This window comes from Phalacrocorax aristotelis, chromosome 1, assembly GCF_949628215.1.
Source record: "Phalacrocorax aristotelis chromosome 1, bGulAri2.1, whole genome shotgun sequence".
NCBI lineage: Eukaryota > Metazoa > Chordata > Aves > Suliformes > Phalacrocoracidae > Phalacrocorax > Phalacrocorax aristotelis.
Genome location: NC_134276.1, coordinates 57,035,160 through 57,059,345, shown reverse-complemented (window position 1 = coordinate 57,059,345; position 24,186 = coordinate 57,035,160). Strand labels below are relative to the sequence as shown.

The 24,186-nt window shown below is 38.5% G+C and overlaps 1 protein-coding gene and 1 non-coding gene across 2 annotated transcripts in view; one reads left to right on the top strand and one right to left on the bottom strand.

Annotated features, from left to right (window-relative positions):
• The window catches only part of GPC6 (glypican 6), a 777,195-nt gene that overhangs the window by 207,842 nt on the left and 545,167 nt on the right, over positions 1–24,186 (bottom strand). Inside the window, exon 4 of the mRNA XM_075089625.1 lies at positions 1,787–1,952. Coding sequence (XP_074945726.1) covers positions 1,787–1,952 — 166 coding nt within the window. The remainder of the gene's footprint in view (positions 1–1,786; positions 1,953–24,186) is intronic.
• LOC142052210 (U2 spliceosomal RNA) lies at positions 14,341–14,529 on the top strand. Its single transcript, XR_012658779.1, has one exon. It is a non-coding gene; the product is annotated as a U2 spliceosomal RNA (small nuclear RNA).

The following is a 24,186-nucleotide window of genomic DNA, read 5'->3' as shown; positions in this document are numbered from 1 at the left end:
GTGTATTACATAGTGTTTAATAAATTAGCACTATGTTTTAACATAATGTACAAGCTTTCATGCAGTTTTTCTTTTCTGAGAGCAGGAACAATCAAAATCTGAAAGACAGTGATGAAGACAAGAGCTTTGCATCAAAGACTCTGAAAGTCTGAATCTGTAAGCACTTCCACACTTTCCAGCACATACCTTACCCTGCCCAGCACTCTTATGAATTTAAAGCACCAGAAAAAGAAATCTTCTCTTAAGACCTGAAATCTTATCTTCCAGCTTTTGATTAGAACAGGTGCTTACCTTAATAAAAGCTTTGTTGTTTATTTTAGCTAAAATGGTTTTTTTTCTGAAAACCTACATTATTTTCTCTGATCAGAATTAGGGACAATTCAGTTCTTTCTTACTCTTTAATGACAAAAGGAAAGTTGTTGATGCAATGTCTTTAACAGGTTGGCACTGTTTTCCCGTCAGCTCCTACTTAGTTTGCTGATGATGAGCTGACTCTTCTTTTCACACCATAATTCCCACAGGTATCTTTCCATACGGCGCTGCTTCTGATGTCAGCTTCTTTAACCAGTACAAGGGACTGAGAAGGCATGATTATTTGCATCGTTTGTTTATTATTGTTTCCATTTTTGGCTTTTGCTATTTTTATAGCACACTCAGTGCTGTTTCTCACTTTTCATACTCTGATTCATTTTTCATCCTGTTTTCTTCTCCCTATCCATCGTGCACCAACTCTGTGCTGAGCAAAGTGAAAATCCATGAATGAGTCAGAGTCAAATTTTCAAAGTCACATTGGTCAGTGGGGTTTGAAATCAAGCAAAATGAGATTGCTCATATTTTGTCTTTCCCAAGTAGAAAATAACATTTCTTTTCTTTGGTTGCAATAATGAGAGTTTTATCCCATGTTTTCAAGTTGCTTTTATTTTCCTGAAATCTGGTCTAGGCTATGACGCTCATTAGCGATTGGTGTAACTAGCTGTTTCTGTTCTTTCTCGATTATCATTAGCCTTGTCTAATTCCTCATCCTGTCCTGTGTATCATCAAAAGCAACCTGAAGCTTTTATTTCTTGTTAAGTGTTACACTTCTGGGATTTATTTTTTTTCACTACAGGATATCTGAATGGTTGTTTAAAGGAGATTTTTGTCTTGGTTTTTCTTAGTTTACTTGAAGGAAGAATTATGTGAGTAAAACTGTAATAGCAGTTTTCCTTGAATACATATTCTACGCTCCATTCTAAAGTTTTGGTTTCATGTTTGGTACTTCCTATTCAGCACACTGAAAGGGAGACATTAACATATTTTAATCAAGAATAAGGAATTAATAATTATCCATGTATGTAATTTTTAAACTTTTTTTGTCCATATACTACCAGAATTAAGAACAGCAGCTGTTGTGATTTACGTTGACTGGATGTTATACGATGTTATTATCTTCTCAGCTTGCAAGAGCCTAGTTTTCAGTTGTAATAAATACTATTTCTGCCGTGTTAAGCTTGTTGTCAAATCATCAGCCAAAGCTTTCTCAACATTTCACATATCATGTAATAATTCAGCTCAGAAGTTATAACACCACACCATTCCTTTCTAAATATGAAGTACGAAATGTGACTGGCTCGGGAGGGGAAGAGTCATCTCTTACTGCAAGCCAGGAAGGTCAATTAGAAAGCGAGGTGAATCTGGAGTTGCTTCATTGCGAATATTGACCAACAGTGCCTTCTAACCTCACAAAACTCTGCAGGTGTTTGCTATTACCAGCATTTCCTTCCACTAATATTTAAACTCTTCTTACCTATGAACAGATTCCACTCAGTATCCAAATCAGCCTGATTTGCTAGGCAGCCCTTCATTACATTGAGGCAATAGTTGTTGCAAGGTTTCACAGTGGGAAGTCCTCTGCAGTAAGGGCAGTACAACATCTTCATTAACGCCCGGATGCACCCTGGGGTGGGACTGACCTGCAGAGTTTAAGGGGGGGAAAGAAAAAGAAAAAGGAGGAAATCAATCTCCTGTTCTGTGAATTTCGGGATCACTGAGATTATGCCTCTCAAGAAATAAGTGCAGAAGGGGCAATTTGTGAAAAGAGCTCAACCCTTGATAACACCCTCCTATGAGACTAATTGATTCTTGCCAATTATGTTCTTTTAGCACAGCCAGCAGTGATTTTCAGGAATGCAAAAATCAACACTCCCCTAGTGATGGCAGTGCTTGCCTCCCCAGCCCTCCCACACAAAGTCTACTGGAAAGTGAAGGAAAAACATCCAGGGAATCAGCTGGACAGTAACTGACTGATCCTAACACAGAGGATCCTGAGGAGACCCCACGCTCTTTCTGCTTAATCTAGAACTGTCAGTCACACCGTCACTGGATCAGTCTCCTCTTTATTAAAGCACAGTAAATCCACCATAATCTTGATGATTTCTATAACATAATTCAGAACTGCACCATGACAAAGGGATATTATTCTGTTTTCAGACAAAAATATCCTTCTGTCTTGTCAGACAATTTCAAATGGATCAGACAGGGGGGATTTTTTTGTACGCTTTCAACATCTTGAGGGACAAAAAGCATTATAGAGAACAGTCTAATGCATTCAATTTACATATCAGCACTACATGGCTGCACATGGTAACTTAAAACAGCTACCACAGTGAATGGAAAGACATACAATGAGTTTAGGTTTTCCAGTCAAAGTCATTAATACTGGGCAGGGCTGACAGAAGGAAGTAGTGTGTAGATATAAATTTTTAGTGATATGTGTTACAGTTTGCACTAGAAGAGTATTGGTTTCCTGGAGAGGGAGCATGGAGGTTAGGGAAAGGTTTTTGCATAACGTTTCTCCATTAATTCTAATGATCCTTCACTTCATCTTTTTTAGTCATCAAAATGCTGGGCATCTGTTCAGCAATGTGCCTTCCATGCTCAATGGAGAGAAATAGGTTCTTTTTTGGTTGTTTCTTTATCCCATGTCTTGAAGGGTAGGATAAATCATCTTCTGGAGGACATCCACTGAATCCTCCATATCTAAATTTAAACCACAGAAACTGATCACATTTGAAAACTACGTAAGCTCCTCGGGTAAATATTATTACACTCACCCTTGTTTCCATATTTAATTGTTTCATCTCAGAGTTTTAAAATCCTATGTATTACTACAATGTACGTTACAGGAGAGTGCAAAGTAATGGCACTCCCTTCACTTATTCTGTTGGTTTATGAAGAAATGCAACACACTAATATGAGTTTTAAGGGATTAAACTGCTTTTCTATATTCATGGTAACTTGTGCTGAAAGCATGAATCTGACTTTGCACTATAACAGGATATGCCAAACTGACTGATGTCGTTTGCATTATCAGGGTTGTACTAAAACGGCACTTCTTTTCTTTTTCTCTGGAATTTCTTTCTCCCTTTTTGATGTTAAATCACTGATTTTGAGAGAACTATGCAGAGCATACTCTTGAGACTGGCCACTGAAAACAGCTCTGTAAAGAGTTATAGCAGATGCCTCTGAGTACGCTCAGAAGTGATTTTTGCCTTGGTTTCCCAGGGAAATGCACTTTACTAGCACAGCACTCTGGTAGTGTGCGCGAAGGTATATATATCCATCCTTTTCCAATAGCTTTTGAACCATCAACCAATTTCAATCAAATTTGACTGAGGACTTCAGGTCTCAGTACATTAAGATCCTACAAGTGTTTTGAAAATAGGCATCTGGGAGAGGAAAAGGAGAGAGGCTCTATTACTGCCTTTATTGAGGAAAAGGCTGAAGCATGACATCAGTTCCTCACAGATATCAAAGAATCCACATGGAGGAATGATGCTGTGAATGATCCATGGGTTAAAAAAGCACCAGGGGGAAATTTCACCTTATTAAACAGCAGAAAATCCAAATACAAGGAAAGCTGGACTTCTGTTATTTCCACTGCTCAGAACTACTTTTGAGATTCACTTATCCAACTGTTTTATCTTTATACATCCAAATCTAGAACAGGCCCATTTTTACAACAAGATTAGCGCCAAAAACGGACGTAAGCAGAATACGTGTAGTTACGGTCAACAACAGAATCTTCAAAATTACTTTGAAATTGCTGCTTAAAGCCAGAGTTATTTCTTTCTGTGGGCAGAGAGTTTTATCAGCAAAGTTCCTTTCATGCTTAAAATTATGCTTCTTCTCAGGCCCAGAAGTCTTGTCAATGCAAAGTTGTAAGCACCTGCTTGACCCCTAAGTTCAGCTGGAATCCACGTGTTCTCCCACGCACACCTTCCCAAGCCCACTTTGGTCTTTGCTACTTGTGCTGACAACAAAAATACTTGTAGGATCTTGACCTTGCACAAAAACTTCCTGGCAGTTTCATTCTTGAAATGCATAACTAAAGGAGAGAAGACAGTCCCTGTCTTTATATTATATTTATATAAATCAAATATCATAAATATTTATGTGAGCCTTATTTTATCACAGGTGTAGCATGAGAGGTAACTAGCTATCATGTCTTTCTCTGCCAGAGGTCCAGATCACATCCCCAGTCTGCTAGGACAGGACCCTAAAGATCAGTTAGAATATCCATTTACACTGGCCCAGTGAATCTTGAATTTGTGTTGCATTACAGAACAGCTTTAACCATAATACTCCCAGACACAGTCCACTGTGAAGTAGTCAGGATAAATTCTTACCACTCAAAAAGAATAAGTAGGAGCCAGGTGTCTCATATCTTGTCTGAATGTTTTAATATCCCCTGTACAAAATGGTGGCATCACCATCAGTATTTTACAAGAAAGGAAGGTGCCCTGCTTTTGTTTGAGCAGAATTAATACCGTTTTTAAGATAAAAGGCCAAGCTGTGACTCCAAGAATAAAGCAGATGTAGAAAGTTTCTATGGAAGCTTCTGACATATCTATATCAGCCTTTGATAAAGACCAACACAAGCAGCTCCTTGCTGATCAAGCTGGATGTTGCAGACCTCTGTTTCGGAAGGTACTATGCTGGTGTAATAAAATACAAGGACAGATCAATTGCTGTCTCTGAGCCCAAGTGGCAGGGTCTGGCTCACCCTCACACTGGTTACTGCTAGCACCTTCTACTCCAAGCCGGGCACATCCCATACTACTACGTAGCATTTGGCACTACATCTCCTCTGGGTCCCACTTAGTGCCTGAGTGACTGAAATACGTAATAATTATTTTGGGTGGTTATTTTTCAGCTCAAAGTGTTTGGAATGATAGGAGGCAGTAGTGCAGGCCATGGGAGTAAAAGGAAGCTAAATATAATGTTGGATGTTTTGAAGTGAGACAGGAGGTTACATTTGATAGTGGTTAGACTACACTTGGGTTAGCATCGGAAAGAAAGGAGGGGACCAAAACAAGACAGGTATCTTCATGCAGCCTTCTGGAGGCAGCCTCTGTCCTCTAAACAGTGCACAGGCACTGTGAGGAGACAGCCAGAGGGAAAGGTCCAAAACACATCCAGGAGGAAGGCCAACAAGTAAGCTGTGACCTGAGCACATGATGAGTCCTGTTCTCAAGCTTGCTCCATATTCCCCTGTCACCTAGCAGTACTGACGTACCTTCAGGTGACCAACCCTTCCCACTTGTGGCATAGGGAAACATTAAAGTAGCTCAGCTACTTTGGAAGTCTCAAGGCTAAAAGTTAAATACTGTGTCGCAGCAGTTTAGTGCATTTGTGAATCTAGCCTTCAGTGAGCAGCCAAGTTCCAGGTCTCAGCTTCAGTTGTGTTTTATTTTTTTATTCCCAGAGAATACAGACAGGTCTTTTTCCTCCCTCAACAACAGCTGAATGCAAAAAATAATCAAATTTTGTTTAACATTCTGAAATCTTGATAAAAAACCAAACATTAAAAATATTCAGCTTAGAGTGTAAATATTTCAGAAGCTATGAACATATGAAATCTGGAGATTATCACAGAAAGTTGATTTTCAACCACCTATAACTGGCTTGCTACTTCTTGCTGCTGGCAAATTCTATGGAACGTATTTTCAAAGCTCATTTCTCATTCCCATCTTAAAAAATAAAAAAAAAATCAGTGTCTATCACACCTAATAATACTTTTCTGCAGACTGGTCAAAAGGCAGATATTAATTTCATTCAGAAGTATCCAAAACCTGGATTTGCTGAGGTGAGCTGTTCCTCAGCTCCGGAGTGTCAATGTTTTTTCTGTAACTAAAATTTGTGGATGGGTAGGGCTTGAGGTTTTATTTCTTTTTTTTTTTTTTTCTTTTTTTGTCTTTTAAAGTACATTGCAATTGGTTCTGTGCTAATTGCAGCAGAGAAATTTGCATGGACTTCAAAGTTTAGAAGTAAGTTTAGTATGTAAATCATATATTATAAATCAATCAGATCACACTGAATGACATAACTGAGGAAACTGCTATAGAGGAGTCATTAATTATATCATGCTGTCTCTCTGACTGACTAGGACATCTTCATTTTAGTATAAGCATATGTGGAATGCAGCACATCAGAAAAGTACCTTTCTGAGCTTTGATTGAGCCTCGTAGCTGCAGGATGTGTTACATTATGGAATTTTGTAACGTTTTCCGAAAGCTTCAGCTTTAACTAAATGTACGTTTCTGCATACATGCAAAAAAAACAGAAAGCAAGATTTTTAAGGGCTTCATTACTGAGCGCTTGTTTTCCCCTTCAGAAATTCTAGGAGGCCTATTATTTAATCTAGAAGACAGATTTTGAAATGGTGAACTTGCAAATATAATTGAGGAGAGAACTTCTTTGGCTAAAAGTCATGAAATTGTACTCTCTTGTAACACCACATTTGCAAAGATTGCTTCGTTATGTATTTGACCTGTTTTTATATTCAAAAGCCTTGGCTTTGTCAGGTACACAAACATAAATCCTTTTTTCTGAACAAAAAATCAGACAAACTGATTAAACAACCGGTCACCTTTAGAAGGATCAAATGCACTGACATGCAGTTTCTCTACCTGTATTTATAGGAGATTTCTCACTGAAGTAGCTGGTATATGTTGTCTGGGGATAAAGAAGGGGTGTTCTTCCAAAGTACTATTGAATGTACCGAAACTCACAGTATAAAGCCATACTTAGGTCCAGATCCTGTAATTTCTTGGCATGTAATAAAATCTGTCAAATATGAGAAAATGAATCAAAACTGAGTGCCACCCCAGAGACCACGACAGGGGACACAGCTCCTTCCTACATTTCCTGTGCACCCAAAGAAACTGATCCCCTTTGGAATCACATGGAATCACTCCTTAGCATGAAGGCTTTGGGGGTAAACTGCCAGGAGGAACCAGTCGATTTTGGGCCAGCTGGCCCAGGAAGTAGACACTCTTTTAAAATGCCTCTACACTAGAACAACCCATAGTCTGGGAAGGAGAAGAGGATTGCATTTTATTTCCCACAAGCTTTAACAACCAGGTTGCTGGATAAAAAGTGGAAACTTCTACTTCTTTCCCATTTAGTGTTCGAGACAAGGTATCACATACTTTGCTTTATACAAGAGGATGAGGTATATTCCTGCAATCCCATGTAAATGGTCCATAACTGAAGAGAGTTTTGAAATGAATCCCTGTCTTTAGCACTTGTGTGTTGGTTAAATCATCCAGCTCCCCGCTCAGCCAGCTGAGGTTGTGTGTCCTGCACAGGCATGATGCACTGTCTAAGAAACTGGGGCACTGATATCCTTAAGTCACATTTTGGATCCCTGTGTAGTCCTTCTACAACCTAATGATAGAAAAATGAGCTAAGTTTCCCAAACATACTTTTGTTTGTAGCCTAATTATCTCAAAAGTTTCAAATGGGCTAGGGCATTCATAACAAAATGCTTACATATGTGGCCAGGTCAGAGTCTGATCTTGAATACACTGGCATGCCTCGACCAATGCCAAGAGAAATGCAAACTCCACTAAGAGTAGAAGTCCCCCCATGTTCTTCCACCAGAAAGTTAATACATCTGTGGACAACTCCACAGTCCAATTCTAGAGTCCAAAAAATCTCCATAGTATAATTCTAGCATTTCTATCAAAGATTATCTTCAAAATCAAATGGGACATAAGGATTAGAAGTTCAAACTTGTGATTTTAGAAGAGAAGTAAGAAGAAAAACCCTTAATTAATAATTGCTGATTATTGTATTCAACCCCCTAGAACTGAGGAAACTTTTCCTAAGCACAAAAAGATCATTTCTGGTCCCTTTGTAACAGTGATGTAACTGGGATCAGACTGAGACGTATCATGAAGTACACTTTACAGGGTACACAGGATTGCCACAAACCTTTGGATCACTCATCCTAAGAGCTACTGTGCCTTTTTTTCTTTCATTTCATCTTTAATTAACTTCAGTACAAAGACTGAACTTCAGTCCAATCACTCACTACTTTTCATCATGTTTCTTTGACCCTACCTTCTCAACATGTTGCAATTACTCCCTATTGACTTTTTGGTGTTGTTTTTAATACTGGGGAAAAGTGGGGAAAGCTTGGCCGGCAATAATGTTTTTCTTGCTTTTGCTCTTTCTTTTCTTCAGACAAGATTTGCTCACTGTTGGATCCAAGTGATTAATTTTTTTTCCTTGTCCATACTTTGTCTATTTTCATGAGCACTGTGTTACTGTTGATTTCATTTAATAATGCAGATATCAAGCAAGCTCTTTTCAGCAGATTTCAGCTGAAAATATGCCTGTGTGTATCTAATTAGAACTACATAGAAATATTCATAAGATACTTGAATGCTTTATTGAAGCACTTCTCATTGTTTCAGTCTGGCTCTTAGATGCTAAGATCTCAGTTCACTGCTTTTATAGCACAATCTGATATAAAAATGGAAATACTGCATCAGCCATGCTGATTTGTGTTGTAGAAGGTCAATTTGAGAATACTTGCTTATATCAACCGAAAGTCTAGTCTAATACTAACCTCCTAAAGATAAAAATAGCTATCTTTTTAACAATTCATAGCATCCCAGATGACTGAAAGGTAGAAGACCTGGTTTGAGTACTACAGCTTTGTACTGGTGTCTTTGATTTTGTGCTTGAATGATATCAAAATAAAAGTAAAACACTACAGCCAGCTAAAAAGCTGCAAGATTCCCACAATTCTGGGGTAGTATATCTCAAGAATATGATGAGATAAAACATGGTAAATTTAATTTTAATTCTAGAAAATATATAATTTATAGTTCAATATGCTCATTAAACTATTAGAAACAATTTTAGGGCAATATAGTTGGACCCTAGAAAAGTTTTACAATGTAAAAAAGAAATTATACATTTACTATCTGATACAAATCGTGCCGCATTAAGCACTTAGGCCACTGCAACTCAGAGGAACCACCTAACTTTTTTTTTTTTTTTCTAAAAGAAGAGGACTATTCAGCCATTGTTCTTGTCCAACCAAGATGTCCTTTTCCATTATTTATGACTGTGAAATAATGAGAAATATGGCAACTAGATTTCTGTCCAACACCTATTAAAATTTGAGGCATTTTTCATACTTATTTTGTCACCTCGGTATGGCTATAATTGTGTTCCAGTATACGTATAGTTCTAGAAGGTGGACAAATATTGCTCCTCCATTTCACAGATGAAAAAATGAAACATCACAAGCAGTTCTTAAAGGTATTTAGATGTTTAAAAACTTAGAAGTTATGCACCAGAATTTTTCAACACTGCTCTTAAGAATAGCTCTCATCTGTGATTTGCTGACGTTTTCGTAACATGTAATTCTGAAACTGGATATAGGAAAAGAAGGACTGCAGGTCTCTAAGTGATTACATCAGGAGGTTGTACATCAAATAATAAATTACTGCTGGAGAGATGAATTGTGGAATTCCACAGTTTCCCCACAGAAGTCAAGGGCAAAAAACGACAAGGACAAAATGTTCAGATGTTTACTTGGGTGAGACTGAATCTCTATTTACAGAGAAAAAGAATAGCTTGTCCTGTTTTTAGGAAATGAGGAAAATTACTTATCAGATTATCTGAATATAGAAAATCCAAATTTAGAAAACCACTTGAAAAGCTGCAGCCACAAGGATATTTTGTGTAAAGCTATTTTTTAAATCTCTTGAATCACTTCTGAGTGATGCTTTAAAGCAATTTTTTTACAATTTAAGCTTCTACAAAATAAAATGTTTGAATGCTCAGATGTAAATATGAAAATGTTCTTCTTAAATCCCATTTTACCTGTCAGAGGCATAATCCATTTCAAACAAACTGGGTGGAAAAATGCTGTTCGGTTATAAATATGATTAAAATGAGAATTTCTTAGGCTGAAAATAGTGCAAGCTGAGAAAATACTCCAGGATATGGAGGTTTACATCCCATGAGCTATGACTGAGCCGAAAAATCTGCCCTGCAAATTTTCTGGAAAAATATTTATCTTTCTCATCTGTTGTTAGAGTAAGCCCACATTAAATAGAATTTGAGGTATGGATTCCATCTGTTACTTCCCAGCATTTCAAGGGCAAAGCTAAGGTGAAAAATCTTTGAAATAATTTCTTCCTTCCATTCCCAGGAGATGAGAAGTTTTCTGTTACACAGAAATAAAGAAGGAATTTCACAGCTGTTAAGCTTTTCAAATCCCACCATCTCTTCTGGAACATAAACTTTAAGACACTCTCTTAATAAAAAGTAGTTCCTTTGCTTTCTTCCCAGAGAAAAAAAAAATCCCACTGCATCTCACTTAAAAGGGAGTGGGCTCATTTCTTCCAGCCCCGTGTAGGAATGTCTATGCCCTCCACCAGATAAGTTCTTGGTTCAAGAGGAAAGCATGTGCTAAATTTTCCAGGGCTGAAAATAGAATAGGACATGACTGTAAGCAACAGGGTCAGAAACCCCCCTGAAACTGGCTACTTCAAATAATTTTGGAGGCAAAAAGAAAATCCATATAGTCCAGCACTTTAGAAGAGGTCCTTAGTATGATATGCTTGACCAGACACAGATATCGAAATCTGAGCTACGCTCCCTTAAAAACAGACTCACTTCAACCTTTTTACTCTCTCTTGTGGTTGTAAATGCCTATTACATGTGCAAATATCTCCATGGGTATGTTTAAAGTTAAGCAAGAAGAATCTGCTGGTTTTTCCAAGTAGAAAAGAAAGAGGATGTTGCTGAGCAATGATGTGCAGTTGCCTTGTAGAACAGTCAGAAGAGCCAAGTTAAAAGAGGCATTAAGAAAGAATGGTGAGGAAAAAATGCCAGACTAGGGGCTCTGCATAATTGAGCAAAAGTGGCTTTGTGCTCACTGGGAGGAAAACAAATGTTGCGGAGAAGTAGGTTAAGTATTGCCAAAGTACAAATCAGAAATAGAAGGGGAGATCCTTGATAATCTGGAAATCGAACCCCCAGATACACAGGAGGGAAAACTCCAAGAAAAGGTTGAGAGAGTAAAAAAGAACCGCCACAGCAGGAGATAATGATCAGATCGAGCAGTTCAACAGGTTCTGCAGCAGCGTCTGGATAAGAAAATGATGTGAAGAATGGTCAAAGTCAGTCCTACTTACAACATCCTAGAAGCCTGTAATGCAGGCTTCATACCTGAGAGCAGTCTTGCTGACTGCCTATGATTCACAGTGCAAAACAGAAAAGCACCTGAGAAGAAAATCAGTTCTCTCAAATAAAGAGAGGGAGCAGCAAAACTATTCTGATCACTTCTAAGTACTCAGAAGTACTCACAAATAAGTCTTGTTTGCTGTTCACTGACCTGTGAATTGTTTTACTGACTTAAAAAGGGCACAAAGCTCAGAATGGTGCAGAGGGCTGTGGGATGTCTTAGTTGTGCGGTGTCTGCAAGAACACACTAGCCCTGATGAGAAAGAAATAAATGCATACATAATATTGGCAGTCTTGGTCAATGATAACTTACGCAATAACTGGAGGTGACAAGTGACAACAGATTGACTCAACATGTTCCAGCTCCTTCCCACTCTAAGAAACATGAATGGAGTCATGATGCAAAAGACACTTTAAAGTTTATAGTAAAGCGATCACTACCTGAATTTGTTGACAACGGCAATCTCCTAGACACAGCAAGTAAGGATACGCAGATTCCCTACATGTGCCTTCCTGCATGAATGATGAAATTTTTGGACTGCATACCAGCAGTGACTGAAGGGTATGGACTGGGTAATACTAAAAGGAGGGTATTCTACTAGAGAGAGAAATAAACTTATAGGGATAGTGAAGCAGGCAATTCTAAGGTTGATAATTTTGTCTGCTTGATAAGCTTCATCATATTCTTACACTGAACAATTTTCAAGGGAGTTCAAAGGGTAAAATCCCATAAGTAGCCCTGGGTTACTTGGGAAAAAAACAAAGGAATCTCCATAGAAACAAACCATGATTTTTCAAGTTGGCCATATTCTTGAACCTTCTCCATGAAATTCAGAAAGGCCAAATAACAAAGACTGCTGGGTTTTTGAAATGAAACATTAAATCTGATTGCTAGCAATAAACTGGTCACACCTTGTCAGAGGCAAGACGGGTACAAAAATACAGTCATCGCTTCGGCAAGGAATGCGAAGCCTGCTTTAAAGTTTGCTGAAGACCCTCCAGCCCAGTAGAAAGCAAGATGTTTGTTACCTGGACACAGCAGAATATAATGCTTTGCTTATGCTCCTGTTTCATTTCATGATGTGAATGAAGCACAAGATGGAGCACAATAGACAGGGCAGTAAATCAAAGTCTGTGTGGATCTTATGCAAGTACAGAGAAGGAAAGGTAAAATCTTAAACTATTTTACTGACTTCTAAAGTGAAGAAGGGTGTCAGATCTTTAAGGCATCCCAGCAAGGATCTAGACAGATACATTGATGCGTTCTAATAATCAACCACAGGCTCCTCAACACAATACACAACGTCTTGTGATATATTCAGGGTAGCACGGAAGCAGAGGGATGCTTTATAAATAGCTCACCATCTATTTATAGGATCCATAAATGCCCACTGCATTATGTGGGCCCAGATCATGTGAGATCACCTCATAGCTCCATGTTAACATTTCCTCTTTTACGGTCTTTCAAATGCTCTTGTTAGATTTTAACAAAGCTACTTGTAAACATAAATACCATATATAAAATATTTAACAGATGCTCAAGTGCACCTTGGGATGATGACTATGGTCTGGAATGACCTGTTTATGGGACGTGTGCCCACATCTCTGCTGAGTGTTGCACTTGCAGCTTTTGGAACTGCATAGTAGAAAGTAAATTTGCATCTTCATCCCATCATTTAAGTATTATTTTATTCTCTTTTATTTTCTTTTAAATCCCTTCCTGATAACTCCTTCCCCATAGACACAAAATGTAACAACAGAGGGGTTCTCACTAGTGTCTGCATGTCCTACTCCCAAGTCACTCTAAGAGAAACATAGGAAGGTGATTGAGAATAGTTAGGGGAATTAATGTCTCTGTATATGGTACAAAGTCAAGTACGTAATTTCCCTGAGAATGCTTTATTGGATCATATTAAAACAAACTAGTCCTGTGTAAAAGATCCAACTCTCTTTCTCCTTCACACTCATGTGCACATAAACATACAAAGACTAAAACTGTGTACATATACAGTAAAATCAGATGCATTGTCTTGTTCCCTGATAGTTAATAGAAAGGTGAACTGCAGCAGCAAAATGCCTCTATTATACCTAGTATTATAAAATTATAGCTTAGGTACTATAATTTTTGGAAAATATTCTAATAGAAAGTAAGGACGTTATAGCATTGGTAAGCAAGTATCCAATGAAAGAAAAATTGCTGAGTTTAAACTTGCAGGAAGCAGATCAAAACCTACACTATAAAAATATATCTGACAATCAGATTTGCTTTTTCTTTTTACATAGACTAAATGTGAAATTACTATTAAATCTTCATGTAATCTACTGTGAATTTTAGGTTGATGTATAAAACAGAAGTAGAGTCTACAAGCATATGAAAACATTCCTTTATATATTTTGTTCCTCATAAATTCTCGGCGGGTAAGCTGTTGTTTAAATTTTTTTTTCTTTATCCAAAACCGAGCAGGAAAATGCATTCCGTGTTGGACTGATTAGGACCTAAAAGGCAGCAGATCTATAAATGTGAAAATTAGAAGAAGATATTAAACTGGGAAAAAATATAGCCTAAGATTATTTTCTGTTGCTCAGGCATTTTGCCATAGTAATTTAAAAACCAATGATTTCAATGATCTCTGCAAACTACTGTAATTGTCTGGATTTACAGTTCTCACTTTCTCAAGTGCAGAAATCACTCATTTATGCGCTATGGTTTAGGTCTGTCAACAGCCCTTGAAAGCACTGATCCTATATCATCCTCAGTGGGATGGAAGTGCTCTGCAATACGCACTGAAGCCCCTGCCCCAGATGCACACTTCCCAGCCGTTGGCTAAGATCAAGTGCATCAACTTTCCTTATCACTTTAATATCTGATACATCCCCAGCTTGAAGATTTTATATTAAATGGATTTGGAGGGCATGGGAAGGAGTAACTGCTTCCTCCATCCACTCCATGCATCAGCCCAAAACTGCAGCGCTTCCAGGTACCGTGGCTGCATCGTGACTGCGTGTCACGGTGTGATACCTGTGCATAAACCCACCCTGTGTGCTTTGGTATTTTTTTAGGTGGAATTTGGATCCATGGTGCTTCCACAGATCTTCTGGTGATGAAATCAATGGCCACAATGCCCCCCATCCCCCAGAGCTTAGCTACTCCACGGGGCTGTTGCAGCCTCTGCAGCTATGCTTTTCACAGAGGGGTGAAAACCTCGGGTCAGAGACACAGCGTGGGTGGTAAAGGCTTGTACCTGTGACCGCCCTTGTCCCTGTTGGTGCCACTCTTCCCAACAGACTTTCACAGACTTTCCAAAATAAGTTAGAACAGACTTAATTGTGCTGTGGACTGAACTGGTCCTGAATACACCCGCAGCCAGGTCAGGGCAAGGATTTTTGTATTTTTCCCGCAGCATGCCAAGTTTTCCTTTAACAAAGTGAAAGATGTTCTATAACTTGTTAAATAAGATGACAGCCCTTGCTAGACAGCAACACCCTCATTCATGTTGAACCTGAAAGGACCACACAGACTGGACTGAATGACAGTTTGACCCATGTCTCTAAGTGGCAAATGACTGAATTTACTGCCAGCTAAGTCAGAAAATCCAGTAAAAGTAAAATACAGCACTGTATAATGGCTACCTGGCAGTAAATTTGTATTTAAGCTATTTCATTGCCATTTGTCTTTATCTGATTAAGCCACCTGATTGATAAAACATGCTGGAATACAATTTATATACAGCAATATAATCCACCTAGTGGTCTGGTTTCCAGAACCACAAGGATAAACATGCTCAAACCATAAAGGCACTCTCAATGCCAGGTATCCATTTATAATGCCCGCTGAAAGATGTCTCATCATTACCATCTCCGGTATGGATGAACTGTCAGCTACACTACCACAACCTATTTCCAAACATTTTAAAAGTAAGGAAAGTCTCAGTCATGTCCGAAACACAAAGGTATTTCACAAGTCAGGAGAGATTTCCTCATCAGCGCAGTACTGTCATGCACCTTCAGTGAAGAAGTCAACAGGGATATCACTGTGAAGTTAGCACTATCGGAAAACTTCGAGAGAGGTCAAATTTTCCAGTGGATATGAGAAATGCCACAAACTTGATAGTATCTTGTACATCTAAAGGTGGATATTGGAGTGGATTCTGAATCTGACAGTTTTGGTTCAGGTACCACAAAGCATCATAAAATAGTACAATTTCACTGTGCTGGTGTCCAATCAGCAAAGAGCACATTGTTTCCGACAGTATCTCTAGAAATAAATGTCCTAAGTAGAATACTAGTTCTTAAAGATGCCTTATAAGGCCGCTGAAACATTTCTAATGAAAAATTAGAGGGTAAAAGATGCCTGGTTTTCTTTCTTAAGCAGCAGCAGAGTGAATGGAATAGATGCTGCCCTGACAACTACCAAGGTTCAAGTTTTCATTTACATGGGCAAGTGCAGTGATGTTCAAAGCTGTGCAAGGTCTCCTGGACATCCCATCCACTGCCTGTATTTAAAGGATTGTTTCCAGAGCAAGAGAAAGAATAAATTTGCTTATGCTTACTCAGTTTTCAGAATCCCTACATAACATAACATAACAGCCAACTAAAGTCAGCAGTAACTGCATTCTGCAGCACATGTATCTCTGGCCCAAGAAGCAAACTGGGATCACCTGCTGATTCCCCATGTCAGTAAAATGCCATTTGATGGATGGCCTCAAAATTAATTATTGAGGTCAGTTTCAACTGGGTACATCCAGTTTGCTCCTCTCTCATCAAAAGACAGTTTCCCAATTCACAGAGAAAAAAATACAGTTTCAAAGTAGTCCTTTTTTGTTGTTATTGCTTACTTTACCTCTAATTGTGCCACCACTAATCTGAACCTCAATCCACAGTCCCACAAACCTATACCATGAACATCCCATAGACAAATAATCAAATAAAATAAACTGAGATTTGTCAAAAGTTTTGTTTGATGGATATTGTTCTATCGTCTCGATGGACCTCAAATAAGCAAAATACAAAAAGAAACAGGCTAAAGGAAAACAGGCATAAACTTCAACAGTTTTTACAGCTTATACTTCTAAGGTGAAGTTTTGCATGCTAGCAAACCTTCCAGAATAAAGAGCATAGGTAAAGGAACTGTTGCTGTCAGTTAAAAGGCTAAACTTTCTGAATTAGTTTAGCGAGTGTAAATTTGTTTTCTAGTTGCAACTAGTTGTAGAATCATAGGATCGTTTAGGTTGGAAAAGACCCTTAAGATCATCAAGACCAATCATAAACCTAACACTGTCAAGTCCACCACTAAACCATGTCCCTAAGTGCCACGCCTAATACCTCCAGGGATGATGACTCAACCACTTCCCTGGGCAGCCTGTTCCAACCCTTGATAACCCTTTGAGTGAAGAAATTTACCTTAATATCTAATCTAAACCTTCCCTGGCACAACTTGAAGCCATTTCGTCTCATCCTATCACTAGCTACTTGGGAGAAGAGACTGACATCCACCTTACTACAGCCTCCTTTAAGGTAGTTATAGAGAGTGATAAGGTCTCCCCATAGTCCATAGGAAAACTTTGCCCCATTGTATCCATTTGGCTTTTGCAACATCCCTCCTCATCTTGCTGAATATCTCCCATCTCTCGGTACCGCCAGGGCCGGAAGTCTGTCGCTCTGAGCATGCTCAGATGCTTTTGTGCAACCAGAGCAGCCAGAACAGAGAAGCACAACATATAATGCCCAGGAAAAAGTCAAAAGCAAAAGACACTGTGTCATGTGCCACAGAACTTTACATCTGCTTATCATGGGGGCTGGTCCTTAGGCCACAAAATTAACCTGAAAATGTTCAGTACTTGAAGCACCTTTCACAGGTGGGGTGGTCTGAACAGTGGTTATCTTGGGCCATGCCGCAGAATGCTTTGCTCACTGTGGATATGGTCCTTGGTTCAGAGCAGATAAATGGACCGTTCCTACCATCAGTTTTGAGCTAGAGAGATGTGGGGTTAATCTCACTTAAGTGTATAAATCTATAATTTAGGCATCAACACCTGATGTATTTATTTGGAACCCTTTTAGAGATAATGGAGAGAAATAAACACAGGGCTTGGCCAGTCTTAGGTTGAAGTAGGTAAATGTGTTTTAGATTTTAGTCAGAATAATCAGGAAATTATTATAAAACACGCATATGAAAATGCTCTGAGCTGTTTTAAAGTCGACACCAAACACTATATATATTTGTCTTCACTTTTCCTGTATTATTTTTTGCCTGTCTTGGCCAGTGGGTTGTTGACTATCCTCCAACCTCAGAAACACATTTCACCCAGACTTTGCTCCTTTTCTTCTTGTGTAGGAGAACATATGGCCTTTCAAGGAGAACAGAAAATAGAGGTGTGACGGTGGCTGATTTTTTTCATAATATAGAAAGGTCAGTTTTTATTAACAAGATTAGGATACATCAGGTGGCCCAGACCTGCCCTTTGCTATGTGCCAAAACACCAGAGTTGATCCTGCTGTTCTTCTGTCCGTTGGCTACAACTGCAAAGACAGTTTTGGCAAACAACTTTGGAATAACAAAGTACAAACGAATGCTGCAGAAATGTTTCCTTGTACAAAATGATTCCTGGAAGTGGGTTCCTACTATAATCAGTCCTTTACAAACCATGTTCCCATTTCCCTTTCTACCCACGATGCTTCTGACTGGCTGCATGAATACACTTACAAAATGGTAACATCAGTGATGTTCCTGCTGCTAGAGATTGGACCAAAGAACTGCTGGGCGCCTATTATGATTATTACACATTATTTTTCAGACAATAACATCATAATGACAACCAGTTACGTTTTCCTGATTTTGTAATCTTCAGATGTGTGTAATTTGACAAAATATGGGGCTTGGTCCACAAGACAAATTAAACCTGAATGAATGATAACCTTATATTAGTCACAACTTTGCCAAAGAGATCTGATTCAGAATCAAGAGAATCAAGGATACAATAAGAAAACAATGTAATTTTCTTAGTGTCATTTTAGAGACGCTTGACCTTTCCTTATAGATTTCTATGGTAAAGCCCTTGCTGTTGTATCTTAAGTCCCAATAAAGTACTCATTAACTTCTTGTTGGTCCCAGTTAAGTTACATGCTTTAATATGAACAGTAACTTTAGAGTCTGCTTCTAGAGACAGTGAAAAAAATAAATTAAACCACTCAAGAAGAGCAGGAAAATCATGTGAACATTGATTTAGTTGAATGAAATTTAGAGAAATTTTCATCTAAAAATCTTCAGAGGTTTCAGGACATGTTTCCTGTACTTAGAATTACTTGAGATCACAGACTATTCTGAATGGAAGAATGAAAATATTTGCCTGCTTGCTTTCGTTTTGTGGGAAAATGACAGCATGTGAAGTATAATAAATGAAAATTTTCTTGAGTGCTTATTCCCATTCCCTACTCACTTATGAACACAAAAGAAAAGTGAAGATGGAGCTGCAGACATCAAATTGAGTGCAGTCTATTCTGGGAACAATTTATAGCGTAAGTAAAAGTGTAATTAAATAATGACTTCATTTCAGCAGGATCCCGTGATAAGAATCAATAGTCAGACCACTGATCTTGCATTAATTTGCCCTTACATCATCACTAAATCTTGCCACAGTCACACTTTTGTGACACCCTGAATTAACCTTGACTAAAACTTTGGCTTTAAAATAGAAGCTTTTTTTTCATTCCTTCCCCTTTCCAAAGGCTTTAATGGCTGCTTTCTGGGATTAATCATATTGAGCAGAATTCACATATACAAGACATGATGTAACAGGTGTACCAATCCTTGCCCAAAAATGTCACCCATAACACAATGAAAGCAGTTACATGTTTAACTTCTCTGAGCCTTTGATGAAAAATGATTTCCTTATGCTTTAAGCCTTGCATATTCGATGGAAGTAAATACTGCATTTTGATCTTAGTCATAAATCCAAAAATACGTTAGAAAAAAAAACATACAAAGATACAAAGAAAACAAACCAAACATGACTAAAATGTTGCAATAGTGTTTGTAAGTTTTTGGGCCTACTGTTGATATATATCTTTTTTATTTTCATGCGCAAAGAACCTTCTGATCTTCTGCAAGTTGGAGATCAGCACCTGTAATACATTTTTATTTTGCCTGGATTGTATTTGCTGGCTGAGTCTTTGTGCTCCTGCAAATACAAAAGGCTTCCTGCCCTTACATCTTTTTACAGATTTACTAAAAAATGAATTGCTTCAGAAAATTTTGTGGGCAGTATTTTACAGCTTTAAAACCATATGACTGCAAACATAAAGCAGCTCCCTGTCCAGACTGATAGACTGGGATTTATGGAGAGACACACTTTTCACTTCAGGGTTTGTTAAGAAATGAGAAGCCGCAATGAATCTTTACTGTTCCTGAAATATAAAACGTGCTTTTTCAATCCCATCTAAAGATTTCATATTATGTAATTTCTTCTCTGGTGATACTTCATTAAGTTGCACAGAAAACTCATTACCCTCCGTCTCTGAGAAAGTCAATACAATAACTGGATCTTTTTATTTAAAGACTCAGTTTCAGATTCCTTGCATTCCTGGAGGCTTAGAAGCACCCTGGCCTTCGGAGTTCAGTGTGCCCTCGACTTCTCTGTCTGAAGTCCATGCAAGGCCCCATCCTACATGTTATAGCCCACCTTGATCCTGGTGCCAGACCTGGCCATGTTGCTTTCAGCAAGATACTAGATTGTTTTCTGCGCTTGACTAGGAAATGGGATAGCCAGCTGTTTTCCTAAAAGGAGCCTTAGTTTTCAGAGTCAGCATTGCTCCCTGAAGCTCAGCGTTCAGACTGTAAAGATGGCACCAATAGAGCAGAGAGAAAGGGAGACCGAAGAGCTTGATATTGTTTGCTGGTTTATATTCCTGTACCTATGTGTTGGGAAACATGGAAGCGCAAAACATGTTGACGTAATTTTTCATATCATAATATCCATAGCAAGAAACTTAGTTATGAGGAGTGAGAGGAAGTTTAGTATCTTGTATGTTTAGGATTGCTTCATGATTTTTCTTCATAGCAGTTCTATCTTACGATATATTGTGCTGCTGTTTCAGGCAGTTTGGGAGTATAAATACAGCACTTATTAAGAGTCTCAAGAACTTGGTGATACTCAGGTGCTGGTAGCCATGACCACTCCAGGGTGCACTGCTGCGTTGACACCCAACCCCCACAGTATCACACACAAGCCAATGTCGTAGTAAAAGCAAAACTCCAGTCTGTTTTATTTTGTGGAGTTTCCCAATACTCATTATCCATTTCCTTTTCTAAATTTAAACTTGCAAAACTAAGCAAATAGGAACTCAGCTGGGCCAGGATCTACTGAATACTCCAAATGACAGAGAGTCCTAAGGGCATATGAACAAGTTTTTGAAAGGTTATGTTTCATCCAGCATAATTTACATTTTTTTTACAATCTTCTAATTAGTAGGACTACGTTCCTTGTTAACCATTTGTTTTGCTTTCCTGTATTCAAGGACACTCAGACACAAGAGGAGGCAACAGCTCCACAAGAAACTGGTACAAAATACACAACATTATTCTTCTTTTAGAAAAGCCACTGCCATACAGATCTGCACTTATTTCTGTCTTAATTTTCATGCATATGGATTAATGCCTGGTTTTGTATGACCAGAGAAAAGATTTATCCTTGTTACTTAACTGGACAATGTTTCTATAAAATTAAGTTTTAGAGTTTTAATAAAAGCCAGATAGTAAGTAGTAAAGCTTAATCTACAGTATTATTTAACATCCATATAAAAAACTGAGAGAGCTGTTGGGAGAGTTTGAGCTGACAAGTCAGCATTACGTGTGCTTTGTCCGTTTTCTTACTGCCGAACATCCAAACATAAAAGGACCATTTTCCAGCACTCTCAGTACTTAGCTGACATTAGCTTCTTGTATTAGCCCAGAGAGGGCAACTAAACAAAGCAAAACCAAGTAACATTGACATAATGTTGATAAGCTAGTGCCTGCCATTTCATCTTCAGAGCATTCAGGGTATCCAGAAGCACCAAGGAGAATCAAGCAAGAACTAAATAGATTTATTGCCGCTAATGAGTGACCACAAGAGTGTTCCAAAAGGTGCATTGTATCCCATTTTCTTTTTGTTTTTGACATTATTACATGATAAAGAAGATACAGAGAGGGTGGTCTACTTGTAGACAGGATGAGCTAAGAGTTTAAGAAAAAAACACTCCATACTGGCAAACTAACTACATTTTTTTTCCTGGAAGCTAATGAGACAAAGCTAATATCTGCTTGTCCTTCATCCCATAATACACTTATTACAAAACTGCTATTCAAATTACAGTCACATCTTATTAGACAACAGATGGTCTTATCTAAATTGGTTGGTTAATTCAGGTTCACGATTTCATATTAATAAAGTCACAACAATGAATCAAGCCTTCCTAGAGCTCTTCACGAAGCCAGCCATGTCTTGCAGTTAATGACTGCTATTCAGCAAGAAGCAACGAACTTATGGAAAGGCCATTTATAGAAAATGCGTTACTGCAGTTCCTTTTGAATCTCTGTTATTGTCTCCTGTAAGTGCATTTCTTCTATCACTGATAGGTGCCAGAGTCTATTTTCCCTTTGTGATGTATACACTAACTCTGTGAGAAGTAAATGAAGATAATCATAATAGAAAAATCTATGAAACTGACATGACATTCAGCTTTAATTTTACAGGAAAGATTTATTCCCCCAAATGAGACTTCATGTCAAACAAGCTTTTCTAAACATATCATAATTCATCAGCTATAAATTTTCAGCTAATAAAATAGTTTAAAAAAGATGAACAGCAGAAATCTGACTACAAGAACTTTCTGATTATCATATATGGAAATATAAATGCTATCTTTGCTACATGCTTTTATTTTTCATCTAAGCATTTATGTTTAATTGAACACTATAGCTTCTGCCTCACAAACTCTAGATTAAAATTCACATTGTTATCTCCATAATCCTTATTCTACAGATACAATACTGAACTGCTCACTGAAGACAATACAGTGTAAGTCTGTCCTTTTTCAGTAAACGTTAAGGGAGGGCTTAATTTCCAGTGACTGAAAAGCTCTCCTACCTCCAATACCTTTTTGTGTGTGGCCTGAAGATCAGGTTCACTGAAATGTACCACTCTCTTCACAGGGCTTACGTACCTCTGGGTTCCCTTACAACAGCTAGACCTCTCCTGCAAGCTAACATGCAGTTACAATGCCTGGGAGTTATTTAACGAGAGGTTTCCCCTCTGAAGACGGCGCAGTGGCTGTATAAGCAGGCTAACCCATGACAAGAGCAGATTTTAAAAAGCTGCAAGCCCATAACAGAAAGCCTGGGGCAAGCTCTGCCAGCCATTGAATTGCCCCAGATACACAGCTGGCTCACTTTGTGCACAGCTGCCAATGCCTGACTTGCTCTAGGTTTATGACAGGAATTTGATAGCCACACACAAACAAGAAGATTAGCAATAAGGCTGGACTTTTCACACCTGAAGTGAAAAGTGAGGCTAGTTCTTAATATGTCGATACTTTACTTGCACTTAGGAGATCACTGAGACTGAACCAGTTGTGCTCAGAGCAATCTGCCCCGGTTGAGGTCTCCCTGTGGCAGACTCATCAGACAGTATGCTTTGGTGGCAATGGGCCACTCTTTTGAGTGAACCTTTTTTCTAGGATTGGCATGAACTATTGCTGAAAGCTTGAGACTGAGCATAGATAGAAGTTAATGCCAAGACTGGTGATGCAACAGAAGACTTCACTGGGTCTGTAAGCTAAAAAAGATGGGACTGAAATTGTATCTTCAACATCTAGTAACATTTCTTGATTCAGAGATAATTAACCTGGAAGCAGCTGCAAAAATAATTGAGAAATCCTAAGGGAAGAATTAGAAAAACACCTAACAGCTGACCCATGCGGCCCTTTTATGGGTTACAAGTATTAGATTCCCAAGTAGCAATACCTTCCAAGCCATTAAACTAACAGCTATACTATGCACACTGCTGTTCAAATCTCATAAGCATCCCATGTAGAACAGAAACAGTTGCAACAAAAGAGGATGCAGGTTTTGAAAGATAACCACGACCTTGCTGGTAGTATTTGCATGCTACAGGTGTAATGTGAGGTCCTCATACTCGCAGAAGATGAAAACCACTAGAAGCAACAAACAGCTTCTAGGAATGAAATCCTGACCTGTGTGAATCTGATAGGAAGACATCACCCGGCCTCAAGGGCTGGACTGCCACCTACATTTGGAAATTCACCTAAGCTGTTAAAAAAGAGCTCTGAAGGTAAGTAATTAAAGCAGGAGTCCCCCCGGAGTCAAAGGGGAATAGATCCTTAGTATTGGACAAAGCAGTCCTGTTGTTTTTTAAAGTCAGGAAGATTCCTTTTCTCATGCACATTCTAACCACTTAACCCCACCGGTTTTTGTGCTGATTGCTGTTTTTCATTGATATCACGATGAATTCACATTAGATTTCAGAGGCGAAGACATCATGTTCAGGAAAGGAAAAGGAATTTTGAACCCACATGGTACAAGTTTTCTTTTGCATTAGACAGTGCATATGACACCTTAGAAAGAAGGTAAAAAGGCACGTCTCTTTGTTGAAGTGA